The sequence below is a fragment of the Orycteropus afer genome, unplaced genomic scaffold, assembly GCF_000298275.1.
Source record: "Orycteropus afer afer isolate SDZICR_OR568_19922 unplaced genomic scaffold, OryAfe1.0 scaffold00232, whole genome shotgun sequence".
In the NCBI taxonomy this organism is placed as follows: domain Eukaryota; kingdom Metazoa; phylum Chordata; class Mammalia; order Tubulidentata; family Orycteropodidae; genus Orycteropus; species Orycteropus afer.
Window position 1 is genome coordinate 497620 of NW_006921819.1, and position 14520 is coordinate 512139.

The 14520-nt window shown below is 36.8% G+C and overlaps 1 protein-coding gene across 1 annotated transcript in view; it reads left to right on the plus strand.

Moving 5' to 3' along the window:
- Positions 1 to 5608, plus strand: part of VAPA (VAMP associated protein A) — a 53846-nt gene extending 48238 nt beyond the window's left edge. Inside the window, exons 6-7 of the mRNA XM_007948912.1 lie at positions 1959 to 2132; positions 5450 to 5608. Of these exons, the coding sequence (XP_007947103.1) occupies positions 1959 to 2132; positions 5450 to 5608 (333 nt within the window). The remainder of the gene's footprint in view (positions 1 to 1958; positions 2133 to 5449) is intronic.
- The last annotated feature ends 8912 nt before the right edge of the window (positions 5609 to 14520 follow it).

The window sequence follows — 14520 nt, forward strand, 5'->3', positions numbered from 1 at the left end:
TTTCTTAGGCTGCTTTGTGATGTGAGTAGTATTTTTTTTCCCACAATTCTTAACCAAAACCTAAAAATTCCTCAGTTGCTATATTGGGAACCATTGTATTCTTTGCAGAGGAAGGTAAAGTACCTTTTAGAAGTTGGAAGTATTCTTGGATGCAATTTAAGCATACTTGAAAAATCACATTGAAATGAATTCTAGTTACTGTTAAGGAAAAGAATAAGAATATTGAAGTAGAGCAAAATATATCTGAAATAGATTTTTAATGGATAGAGATGGTATTGATTGGGGGTTGAGGGGAAGTTAAGGTAAATGACAGAAAGCTAACGAGAGAGAAACCTAAAGAAGGAAATTGGAGTAAGCTTTTACAGCTGTGAAGCCTCAGAAGAAAAGTGGAACAATTTGAATACTGACAGGTCAAATGTATACAGTTTTGTGCATTTGAAGCTCATTATAATATGATTGATTTTTTTTTTTTACATGGATTTAGGCATACTGATCAAATCACATTCACTTTGTAAGAAATACTAGTCTTATTTCTGCAGTCTGTAATTAAATTTTATTAATGAATACTGTAGAATGCATGCCATAAGTTGACTTTTGTAAATAGCTATTTAATATCTTATTTATTCAGATAATCTGTTATATATGAATACCCTATTTTTCACATATATTGCACCCACGTAAATAATGGCCATATGCATAAATGCACATAGTGTGCTTAAGAAACAAATGCGCAAAAGTGTTGCTTGGTTTGTCCCCAAGAACTCACAAAACAGTATAATGCACAAATTATTTGTGTAAAAATATGGTATAGTAGTTGATTTTATCTTTTTATCTGTGAATTTTTAACAAGCATGAATTTTAATTAAAATTGAAAAGAAGACTACACTAATACTGTTATGATGTGTGGTGGTATAAATGATACCAGGATGAAGAATATTGAAGCACTTTGGACGATAGGCTCAGGAATACTAAGGCACTTGCCCAAAATATTTATGTCTAGGCCTTTGCCACTAACTTCAGATGGGTAAGTGTTGGTATGAATAAAATTTCAGGGCTCATATATTTAAAAGTGGTTCCACATTGAATTATATGAACTAAAGCAGTGTAATTTAATGATTTGAAAGACTCATTTTCATTTCAAGTGGGAGAGCACAGACTTGGGTCCCCTTCATATGTCCTTTAGTTACTTTTTTTCATTAGTAGAAGTTAGATTTCATGTAAATGTTTTTTTCTTAATAGTATCCTAGTTTCATTGGAATGATTATGATACTACCCCGTCCCCCCAGAACCTCATTTGAATTGTGGAATCAGCACTCAAAATGAACTTTATATTTGGATTTTGATTGACATACTTTAATTGAATAACTACAGTTGGCCAAAGTGCTGGGCTTAGGGGTAAATGACAGAGAATTGTAAGAAATTCTTCTTTTCTCCCAGCCTTTGAAGTATTATAGGAGAGGACTTCAAAAATAAATTATTAGAATATATGATAAGTGCTAGGAGCTCTGGTAGCACAGCGCCTAAGGCACTTAATTGCTAACCAGAAGGATGGCGGTTCAAACCCACCAGCTACTCCTTGGAAGGAAGGTTGGGCAATCTACTTCCGTAGTGATACCGCCTTGGAAACCCAAGGAGGGGTCGGTATGAGTCGGATCCGACTCCACGGCAGATAACAACAACAAATGATAAGTGCGATGGTAGAGGTAAGTGTAAAGGGTTATGGGAGTAGAGGAGGGGAGCGGGCTACTTACCTTGACCTATCTTTATTACTGATAGTTATTGATTTAGGCCTTTTAAAATTGTTCACAGACATCCATAACATTTAGTATTTTTCTAAAAAAAATTCTTACAAATGAAAGGTGTCACAAAATATTTCATTTAAAGAATTTCTTGGGAAGAACAGGATACGGAGTCTGAATTTTTATTTGTTTAAACATTCCAATATCTTTATAATACAGAATGATATGGAACCTAGCAAAGCTGCTCCACTGAATGCATCTAAACAAGATGGACCCATGCCAAAACCACATAGTGTTTCACTCAATGATACTGAAACAAGAAAACTAATGGAAGAGTGTAAAAGACTTCAGGGAGAAATGATGAAACTGTCAGAAGAAAATCGACACCTGAGAGTAAGTTCTGGTTTTTTTTTGGGGGGGGGGCGATGAGGTGACATGAAGGTATAGCATATTTGACTATTAGTAGTACATTTTATCAGTCATTTAAAAAAATTAGTCCTTGATGAATTCTCTCTCCTTTGCCTTAATTTGTCCTAGCTTGTCCTTCCTACTGCTACTCTCCTAAAAATGTTACATGGATTCTCATCATTTGCAGCTTAACTCTCTTTACAAAATTTTTATTGTGGTGAAATAGATATAACAAAACGTTTCAGTCATTTTTACATGCATAGTTTGGTGGCATTAATTACATTCACCATGCTGGGAAACCATCATCACTATCCATTTCCCAAAATTTTTTTATTACCTTTATTTGAAATTTTATTGCGTTTATTGCTTTTTTAAAATTATAACTTACCACACATTACCTTAGCAGACATCCTACTTACTTGTGATCTGGCATGTGACACTGCCAGCTTTCGCTGTTGCTTGTATTACCTTTCACGTTCTGTGCTCTAGTCATATCAGGGAACTGCCTGGACCTGTGCTGTGAATGTAAACTCATGCTGATTATGCATACTTAATATAAGAAAAAGAATTTTTTTATTTTTAGTATTAAAATATTTTGGATACATGAGATTAACTAACATACATGATTAAAATGAATTTTACCAGTTTCTTTCACTTTTTCCTTCTCAATTTTGTTTTGTTATGAGAATATAACAGCAAAACATGCACCAATTTGTTCTGCTTGTACAATTTAGTGACACTTATTACATTCTTAGAATTGTATAACCATTCTCACCCTTCTTTTCTGAGTTGTTCCTCATTCATTAACACAAACTCACTGACCCTTAAAGTTCCTATCTAATATTTTGAGTTACTGTGACAATTTGATTCCATACAAATAGATCTTAAAAGATCATGTTTGTTATAGATTGAATTGTGTCTGCCCAAAATATGTGTTAAAATTATTAACTTCTATGCCTGTGGTTATAATTTCACTTGGGAATGGGTTGTCTTTGTTACATTAGTGACACAGGATTAGTGTGGGGTGTGTCCTTGAGACAGTCTCTTTTGAGATATGAAATTAAACAAGCAAGCAGATGAGCAGCGATGGATGGGGTAAGATGGATGCTATAACCCATGGAGATCTCCAAGGAACCAGGAGCTGAAGTTGAAGAGACAAGGATGTTTCTCCAGAGCTGATAGAGAAAGCCTTCCCCTAGAGCTCACATTCTGAATTTGGACTGCTAGCCTCCTAAACTGAAAAAATAATTTTCTGTTTGTAAAAGTCATCCATTTTTGGTATTTTCAGTTACAGCAGCACTAGATAACTAAGACAGTGCTCAAGGCAGACCGTTTTTCCTAGTTAAGCTATGTGTAGTTTTAAGACTTAAAAAAGTATTTTTGGTTAAAGGTTTAAAGATTATCTCAGGGCAATAGTTTCAGTAGTTCATTTACCCTCTCCAGAAAGTCTAAAATCCATGAGAATTTGAAATTCCTACATTTTCCCTTTTTTGATCAGGATTCTTCTATGGAATCTGATCAAAATGTTCAGTAATGGTAGCTGGGCACCATTCATTTATTCTGGTATCAAGGCAAAGGAGGCAATCAGCCACATATTCCATATCCTCTTCCTTTTCCTGGCTTTGCTTTTTAAATTTTACTATTAGAAAATTTGGGAGCTCTGGTAGCATAGTGGCTAAGACACTTGCCTGCTAACCAGACGGCTGGCGGTTCAAACCCACCAGCCACTCCTCGGAAGGAAGGTTGGGCAATCCTACTTCCGTAGTGATAATGCCTCAGAAACCCAAGGAGGGGTCGCTATGAGTCGGGGCCGACTCGATGGCACATAACAACAACAACAACAACAACAACAACATTAGAAAATTTATATTTCTAAAAAAGTTCTCCAGGTGTTCGTGAGGTATAGCTGAAATTGAGAACCATTGCTTTCTGTACATGCCATAAGACAAAAGCAGAACAAACCAGAAAACTCAACAGTGCAAGTAAGAAAGTATGGCCTCAGTTGTATTCTTGTAGTAGATGTTTGTTTTTATAAGTTCATTGGAGGAATCTGAGAAAATGAAAATGAATCTGCCCTGCCAGTTACCAGGCTGGTATAACAGACACACTTAAAGCCAGCTACAAGTATTTTTCACAAGGTCATATTGTAGCTAATAAAATGTCTGTTGCTTCTTACTTTAAAACCTTATCCCCTAAAATCACAGACTGTTAGAAATTTTGCTGTGAAACCATAGTGGTAAGAATGAAGTTTCCCAGTTTTATCTGAAGGCTCTAAGTCACTTTGACAGAGAGAACCAGCCTCAATTTGCAGTCCTGGTGCAGTGGTTCAGCTGAGGGTTTTTTGTATTCAAAATTCCACATCTGTCTTAATTAGTAATTCCCAAAGAAACAAGATTCTTTGTCTACTTTGTAGTCCAGACCTGATGCTGACTATTTTACACATGGCCCTACTTTGCTTTGGAACTATTACAATGCTGCTCTATTAAAATGTACCCATTTTCCCAGATCCTATAATAACTTCTTCCTTTGGCAAAACACTGCACTCCTTCTATGCTGTCATTTTCCTAGTCACACAGTGTGTTGATTTTTAGACAGGTATAAGGTTTACTTATCAGACTACAGGTTATCTTATTAGACTGATTGGGCTACAACAAGTGTAACTAATTTAACATTCTGTAAGCGATGTTGTGTTAATTTCAGTGATTTTTTTCCCCCCCTTCCCTCTAATTATAGCCATATTTGATTAGGACTGTTTTTCTCAATTCCAATTTTTTTTTTTTTTTTTTAAATTCTTCTAATTAGAGTATAAGGAGCTCTGGTGCTTAGTGCCTAAGGCACTTGACTGCTAACCAGAAGGCTGGTGGTTCAAACCCACCAGCTACTACTCAGGAGGAAGATGGGGCAATCTACTTCCGTAGTGATACTGCCTCGGAAACCCAAGGAGGGGTCTCTGTGAGTCGGGTCTGACTCGACAGCCCATAACAACAACAACAATTAGAGTATAACTTACATACGATATAATACATACATCGTAAATTTATAATTCATTGAATTTTAGTAGATCTATAGAGTTGTACAACCATCACAACAAAGCAGTTTTAGAATATTTCCATCACTCCAGGACGTATCCTCATGCTGGTTAGGGGTTGACCCTTTTTCCCATTCCAAGGCCTCTTCAGCCACTTGATCTAATTTCTGCCTATATAGATTTTCGGCTCCAGTTTTGAGCAAAAATTCAGTAGTCTCAGTATATGGATATTTGTTTTTAAAACCTCTCATTTTTATGTGTGTGTGTTTTTTAGGATGAAGGCTTAAGGCTCAGAAAGGTAGCACATTCGGATAAACCAGGATCAACCTCAGTTGCATCCTTCAGAGATAATGTCACCAGTCCTCTTCCTTCGCTTCTTGTTGTAATTGCAGCCATTTTCATTGGATTCTTTCTAGGAAAATTCATCTTGTAGAGTGAAGCATGCAGAGTGCTATTTCTTTTTTTTTTTCTCTTGACCAGAAAAAGATTTGTTTACCTACCATTTCATTGGTAGTATGGCCCACAGTGACCATTTTATTTTGTGTGTACAGCATCATATAGGCTTTGCCTTTAATGATCTCTTACGGTTAGAAAACACAATAAAAACTGTTCGGCTACTGGACAAATTGTATATTACCAGATCATCAATAGCAGATGTCAGTTGCACATTCAGTCCTTTATGAAATTCATAAATAAAGAATTGTTCTTTCTTTGTGGTTTTAATAAGAGTTCAAGAATTGTTCGGAGTCTTGTAAATGTTATTTTAATAATCCCTTTAAATTTTATCTGTCGCTGTTACCTCTTGAAATATGATTTATTTAGATTGCTAATCCCACTCATTCAGGAAATGCCAAGAGGTATTCTGTGGGGAAATGGTGCCTCTTACAGTGTAAATTTTCTCCTTTACCTTTGCTAATATCATGGCAGAATTTTTCTTATCCCTTGTGAGGCAGTTGTTGACTGAGTTTTTCATCCTTACAATCCTGTTCCATGGTATTTAACATTAAAAAATAATAAAACTGTTAACAAATTCTTGCTCCCTAGCTTATTTTGTGTGTGTCGTGTCATTAGGTGGGGGTATCAGGGAATGTACTGTATGGTAATATTCATCAGATATATTCTTTCTCACATTGAAATTCTTTCAGGTATTATTACCATATTGTAACTAAAAAGCCCTTATTGTATTAATAATAATTGGTAAAATTTCCAACTTTGGTATTTTGAAAGGTCATAATCCATTTGTCTTCAAGATAATGTGAAATAAGCAAATACCATAAGAATAAAAGTATTATAATTTTAGTCAGTTTATATGTATGCCACTTGGTTGTATTGCATTTCATTTACCATATTCTTACCAGGTTATTTTAGGATCTTCTGAAGGAAGACTAATTCTCCTTTGTTCTAGTCAGGTACTTTTTAACCAGCCTAATTTTTAGTCATGTGATTTAAATACTTATGTAATAATTGACATATATAATCATACTAGTTAAAAGTTTTTTTTCCTGCCCAGTTGGACACTCAAAATATATTTTTCATATGGAAATTTATTATTGAGCGAGCCTTGGGAATTTTCTTTGTGAAAAATGACTTTATCCATTGAAAACCTGTATATGAACCCCATTAAGCACATTTTCAGTCTAAATATGCATTGTAGTAGGGTCTGGTACTTTTCTGCACTTAGTCTTCTGTCTTCATTTATGCCATTTGTACTACTAGAAGAAATTTTGGTATAAGAAAATACATTCAGTTTTTTAAACTTGAGTACAGTCTAATACAAGTGAATTTTGATTCTTGAAAATAGGTGTAGGTTTTCATAAAGGAGGCACTTCTGTATGAAAGTGAAATTGGACTTTGGGCTCAGTGTGGTACAGTGAAGTATGTTAGGGCCAGGTTTGTGTGTGTGCACATTTTATAAAAATGCGAAATGCCCTAAGTATTTGATTGCCTTTTCGTTGCAAGTGTCTTTTAAATTTGTGTCATTGTGCTTTGTGGTATCTTCTATAAAATCTCTTACTTATGTGAAAACATTATTAAAAACAAACACAAGTAATGCCTGTTGTTATGTGCCATCGAGTTGGCCCTGACTCATAGCGACCTCTCCTTGGGTTTCCGAGGCAGTATCACTACAGAAGTAGGATTGCCCAATCTTCCTTCCGAGGAGTGGCTGGTGGGTTTCAACTGCCAGCCTTCTGGTTAGCAAAGTAATGCCTACTCATTGTTAATGTGCTGCCATAGCTAATATTTCTATTGTGTGCTGTACTGTCATTGTCATAGTTTTCTACCTTTCTGATAACTGGAAACACATGCTGAAAAAGCTATGCATTTTCATCCCATAAATGCAGAATTAGTTCTTTGACTTAAAACTCTATGTAATCAATATTCATGGTGATGTGTCTCAGACTTGGTGTTTCATAGCTATCCTTCCCCTCCCACCTCATATATTTAGCAAAATCCTATTTTACGGCAATGTCCTTAGAATTCCTTTTGTTAAACCCCTTTGTCCCACAGTTGAGGAATCTGAGGCCTTAATGAGGGTTAAGAAAACTTTCCCTGTGGCTCACAGGTAGGCAGAGCTGGAATATGCTCTCCTGACTTCAGCGTAATTACTACCTTTTCTGGTGCTTTGTAGAAAATTTGTCCTAATGTGACAGATGATTGAAATAATGAATACAAGTTTTGCAAGAAGTGTAAGTGAAATTTCCCAACCTGAAATTTTCTTACAGGCTACTGTTCAGTAGTGTCAGGTATACGTTTGGTTTTAGTGTTCAGAAATGTCACTTGTGCAGTGTACTTTTAGATAGATGTTTTACAAAATGTATTATACAATGGTTAGCTTTGAGATCTATTACAGTCTTGGTAGCATCTGCAAAATAGAAGTATACATGGAGTTCTTCACTGTTTTACATGCCAGATGTTCTGATTGTATAGGAGACTCTTACTTTCGATTATTACTTTTAATTGCTGTATGAATTGTTAACCACATCTTACTACCAGCAGTTGTTTTCAAGGAGTATAACTGTATTGACCAATAGTATTATAAATTGTGTTAATTCCTTACATGTTTAGACATTACTGCTTTGCCTCTTGTGTGTGTAAGCATAGGGGAAAGTAATAACTGTTGCTAGTAGTAAAACTACCGTCATAACAAAGGCCTTAAGTTCATATGTGTTGCTAAATGCACTGCCTACCTTCATTCTTTCTCTAACTGATGGACCTTAACTTTGCCCATTCTTGTATTTACAAGAAAAGTTTAACAATTATATTTTGTGTATAGTATGTTAATTTTTTTTTTAAAGAAACAACAAATACGGTTATCAAATTCAGAAATTCTGGTCAAAGAAAAACATTCTTAATTTCTTTTTTATCTTAGCTCACATGTTCTTCTGAAGTTGATAATCTGCTATAGAAATTAGTTTGGGATTGTAATCTTTCAAAATAATGCTACTTTGAAAATGAGTTTTATTAAAAAGGTAAAAAAGAAAACAGTTCTTAAAAGGTATATCCCTAAATTGTGATCTGCCACTTCAGGAATATATACTTCCCCTAGAGCTTTGCGCGTTCCTGCTCAAAGCTTTTGGTGTGTGCATAGTTTTGTTTTTAAAGGAAAGATCAGTGCTTACCATGTGGAAAAATAGTAAGTAAATGGTCTTTATTTTATAGCTTTCAAGGGAGATTAAAATACTGTGTGAATAAATAAAACTATTTAAAAATGAGGTGAAGTTTCATTTTCCTTTCCAGAAAACAAAGAATTCGATTTCAGATTATAATGCTGTATATATTTTTATTTCTGACTAACATTAACAGCTAATCATTGACTGGGGTCTTAGTTCTGATGCCATAGTTATTTACTTAGTGACCTTGAGGTTAGTAAAGACTTCAGTGGGTAATGGGGATGGGCAGCTGCTTTTCTGTTTTCACATTTGATAGCACCCTATTAGTAGAAGCCGTGTTTCTGGGGAGTTCTGTGCAAAAATTGTGCCAGCTTGTGAATGATAGTCTGCTAGTGGTGGTATGTGTAAATTTGAACATAACTTTAGGAAAAGGAAATTTTATCTTCCCTTTCCACCATTTCTGATTATAGGAATAATGATGTGTGTACATTTTAGATGATTAAGAAAGTGAATTCTAGTGCCAAATTCAGCCATCTAGCAGCAGCAATTACTATGAACTTTTGTTTACTGCCCTTAAAATCATATTTATATATAGGCTTGTTTTCCTGTTTTTTCACTTCATCATCATATGATGAAAATTAAAAATCTATATTAAAAATCAATTATAATTTAAGTGAATGCAAAAGTAATTTGCTTTTATGGTCACTTTCTTGCTTAAGGTTATGAACATTTTATTGTAATGTAAAGCTTTATTGGCCTGGCCTTTGGCACTTCCCTTTCTAGGTACCCATGCCTTCCTGTTAATCACATTTCTTTGCCCTAAAACTCACTGTGTTCCAGTTGTTCCTAAATGTAACTTACAGAAAGGGCGTGAGAGAGGTGTAGCCTCATCTCTAACTTCACAAGGAGAGGAGAAACTCAACTGTCATCATCAATAATAACCCAAGACTGATTTCTGTGAGGCTGACGTCACTCGCCACCACCCTCCAATCTTTTTACCAATTCTGATATAACCATCCCATCCCTTCCACGGCACTGTGCTACTCTGCTGGGTTTGATAATTCGTTGCAGTGGCCACACAGAGTTCTTAAGACAATACTCAAGATTATAGGGTTTGTTAGGAAAGTTAACGGGTTATAATTTAAGGTCAGCAACACTTAGGATACAATTCGATCAAGACACTTTCTCCTCAGCCATGCCCATAGGTACACCTGTCTTTGATCTTGGGCCCGTCAGCCTGGCCTCTCCTCTGCTTGGCAAGTGTTACATACCTCTTTTAGCTCTGCAGATAGGTTCCCAGAGAAGCACCCCACTCTGCCATCAAGTCTGCTTGAAGGCACTCTGCTCTCCCTCCGTGGACCTGGAAGGCAACTGCTGTGTCTCGTTCTGGTCTTGGTGCTGCACCAGCTGCTGCTGCTGCAATTTCTCTGCCACTGTCTCGCCACCTCAGCGAAGAGTACCAGCTCTCTCCTGGATCGAGGAAGTTCAGTGCAGTAATCATGCATCCAAAGGACGAGCTCCTCTCCTGGGTCTTCATTCTTGATGGTAGTGAGATCCCCCTTTCTGCCTTTAGGATGGATGGCACAGTTTAAGCCTAGTGAGGTACCAAAATTGACCAGTTCCCACATTAGGGTTTCATGCACCTTATGTACATGGGTCTAACCCCAAAAGGGTGCTGTGTACCTTATTTACATTAGCAAGTTATCCTTTTGGTGGGCCAGAAGCATGGTCCTACCCAGTGGGTGGTGGGAGTCAAAAAGACCTGGTAGTGTAGTGCCTAAGGCACTTGACTGCTAACTAGAAAGCTGATGGTTCAAATCCACAGCCACTCCTCTGAAGGAAGGTTGGACAGTCTACTTCCATAGTGATATTGCCTTGGAAACCCAAGGAGGGGTTGCTATGAGTCGGTCCAACTGGATGGCGCATAACAACAGAAGAGCCATGTTACATAATTTAAGGTAGCACAACACCCCTCTGGAAAGAAGGTGTTGAAAATTAGTAAGATTAACTATCAGTTTCGTTTTGAATAACGACTGCCGGTGAGTCGGATCTGACTCATAGCAACCCCTCCTTGCATTTCCAAGGCGTTAACCACTGCAGAAGTAGATTGCCCAACCTTCCCCTCAAGGAATAGCTGGTGGATTTGAACCGCCAGCCTTCTGGTTAGTAGTCAAATGCCTTAGGCACTAGCCTTTGAAATTCAAAGCCAGATACAAAATAGTTTTCAGTAAGCCTTTAAGTTATAGGGAAACTGTTTTCAGAATTCACTAATTTGTTGGTTTTATTAAATAAATTGCAAGTTTCACCGTTAGGTATTGCCTAGTACAAAAGCTATCTTTGTGAAGCTGAAGATTGCTAAAACATAAAGGTATTTAACTCATAAACGTGGGATGTCTGCAAGAATAAAAAGTGAAATTTTTTTTATAGGATTCCGTTTTAATTTATCAGTTTGCTGACATCTCAAGTAGCCATCCATCATATAAGTTCCCTCAGAGTGTATAAAGGTTTTCAAGTGCTTGTTATGAGCTAGACATTAGTTTTGTATCAACTTATTTAATTCTCACAGATCCTAGGAGGTAGGCACTATTCTTTATTGTATGGAGAGAAAAGGGTATAGAGAGGTTTCTTTGCTCAGGTTCAGCTGGTATCAGAGGGTGCATTTGGTTCCAGATAGTCTTGTCTTAGAACCCATGCTGTTGATAAATAACTGTCCTTTGACAAAAGTGATAATTTTATGGTGATTCTCCTTTTTGTCCTAAATTTCCAAAGACTTTTTGTTTGCCTCTCATCTCCTAAAGAAGTGAAGAAATAAACTATGTCCCATTAACGATCTCAAATCCTGAACAAAAAAAACGAACATTTCTAAACAAATTGCTTAGTGTATTATCAAAAGAAGGCTCTTGAATTATAGAGATGATTTATGTGCCCTTCAAGTCTGGAGAAACTGTGTGACCAAATCTTTTTCTTCTATAAAGTTCTTTAAGATGCAATGATTGTTTTAACCAAGTATTTTTTATTTTTTATTTCAGACTTTGTGGTCTGAATTCTTGATGCTGCTACAAAGATCAAAGGTTTTCAATGTAAGCACTTAAGAATCTTGAGGAAAAAGGAATAGAGATTTTTTTCTTGGAGAGACATTATTGACCTTCAAGTTCTAAAAAAAAATAAAATGTTGAATTACAAGTAAATTGAAATCAGTTTAGCATTCCTTGTCAATAAGAATTTCTAATTATAGTAGGAAATTTCTGACTTCTTGTTACAAGATTATGTTTGGCAGTTATTATATAAAAAATTTTAATACAGTGTGTGAGGAGGAGGCAAACTTAATTTGTGTGATATTTTGATTCAAAGTACATGTCCTAAATACATGATACGGAGATGGATATATGAGGGTCTATATTAAGCTACTTTGAATTAAACCTAGGAAAACAATTCTTGAGAAATCCAGTTCCTGAATAAGAACAACAAAGACCATAATAAACTTGAAAATCAAAGGAAAATTTTGTTGCAAAGAATTTCTTTGGTTACTTTTATGTAATTTACAACCATCAAGCAAATTCTATGAAATTTTCTTTTTAAAAGTTTAATGAGCATGTTCAATGTACATATCAAAGAAGTGATATCCCAAAAGGAAAATGCTCTTGCACTTTGAGATGTCTGGAGGATTCATCAACTGGGAAATTTCCTTACATGTTTTAAGAAACCATGGTTTGCTACCAAAAATGTACATTCTGTAATGGGGAAATGCTTTAGTAATAATCTTGAAACTTTTTTTTAATAGAGTATAATGATTCCATTTAAGACAGATGGCGGGTGGAATGGGAATTGAAGGAGGAGATACCTATATTGGAATATACACTTAAAAGATTCTCAGCAGGAACTTGAGAGTGCTGAAAATTTGTGTTCATTACGTTACATCACAGTATGATGGAACAGCTACCATTATTTAGTATTTTAACAAACCTTGTACCATCTATAGGAACTCTGGTGGCATAGTGCCTAAGGCATTTGACTGGTAACTAGAAGGCTGGCAGTTCAAACCCACCAGCCACTCCTCAGAAGGCAGGTTGGGCAAGCCACTTCCGTAGTGATACCTCCTGGGAAACCCAAGGAGGGGTCTGAGTCAGATTCGACTCAAGGGCAGTGCGTGTGTGTGTGTGTGTGTGTGTGTGTGTAACATCTATAAATTTGGTTGTTAAGTAAATGTTTCTAACAAATGTTAAGTACGTAAATTCTTTCCATCAAATACTAAGAACTGTAACTCCAAAAAAGTACATTGCAGGTAAACAAAAAGATGCCAATAGAAAAATGTATGTTTGCATCATATGTTCCTATTACACAGTAGTATGAGAATAAGATGAGCTATGATGGCCACGAAATGGTGTTTCCTTTCCCTTTGCTTTGCTTTGATTTTTTCATTATGAAGTTTCCCTAAGATTTAACGGATTTTAATTTTATCTTACTTGCTTTAGGTCATTTTGTTCTTTTTAAGAAACAAATCATCATAGATTTAGGGGAAGCCCTTTTAATAACTACCCTCCCCTGACCACATTGCCCCCATGAATCCACTAACCTGAAGTTGGTATGTATCATTCTTTTGCAGGTTTCAATATCTAACTAGACTTGTATTTTATAATTAGTATATGATGTGTTTGAGATCTTTTCAAAAAATATATCCCCTACTCAGAGTATTTCTTTAGCTCTACCCTCAACTGACATCCCTGAGTGGTGTGAGTGGTTAAGCACTTGGCTGCTAACCAAAAAGTGGAGGGTTTTGAAGTCCATCCAGAGATGCCTTGGAAGAGGCCTGGTGAGCTACTTTTGAAAAGCGATCATTGAAAACCCTATGGAGAACATTTTTACTCTGACACACATGGTAGCCATGAGTTGGGGCTGACTGCACAGCAACTTTTTTTTTACCCTCACCTAAAACTCTGCACCCCTAAATTCCTAGTGTTCTTTTGGGATGTCTTGTGTGTTCGATTAACTGTTGTTGTTTGCCGTCGAGTCGGCCCCGACTCATAGCGACCCCTCCTTGGGTTTCCGAGGCAGTATCACTACGGAAGTAGGATTGCCCAACCTTCCTTCCGAGGAGTGGCTGGTGGGTTTGAACCGCCAGCCTTCTGGTTAGCAATCAAGTGCTTTAGCCGCTATGCTACCAGAGCTCCTTGTTCGATTAACTAGTTCACCATTTTTCTCTAGTGCCTAAGGCATTTGACTGCTAACCAGAAGGCTGGTGGTTCAAACTCACCAGCCACTCCTCGGAAGGAAGGTTGGGCAATCCTACTTCCGTAGTGATGCTGCCTCAGAAACCCAAGGAGGGGTCGCTATGACTCATTGCTGACTCCACGGCACATAACGACAACATACCTGCCAAAGGCACTGCCACTGTTTGCCGAACCCTGTTAAGGATTCAGTGCCTGATGTTAACCCTAGGGTGTGTTGAGGATGACACCTCCCAATGTTACTGGCACAGATGTAGTTGACACCACACAGATCATCTCAGCTCTGTTTTCACTGGCTTTTTCACTGGAGTTCATTCTGGGAATCAGGAATGAAAGTTGGTCAGAGGAGAATTAGTTTGGTAGATGTTGCCCTGAAATCCACTTTATATGTGTGACGGTTTATGTGTATTTGTGTACATGTTGTTGTTAAGTGCCGTTGAGTTGTTTACGACTCATAGCGACCCCATGCACAGCAGAACGAAACACTGCCCGATCCCGCACCAGCCCCA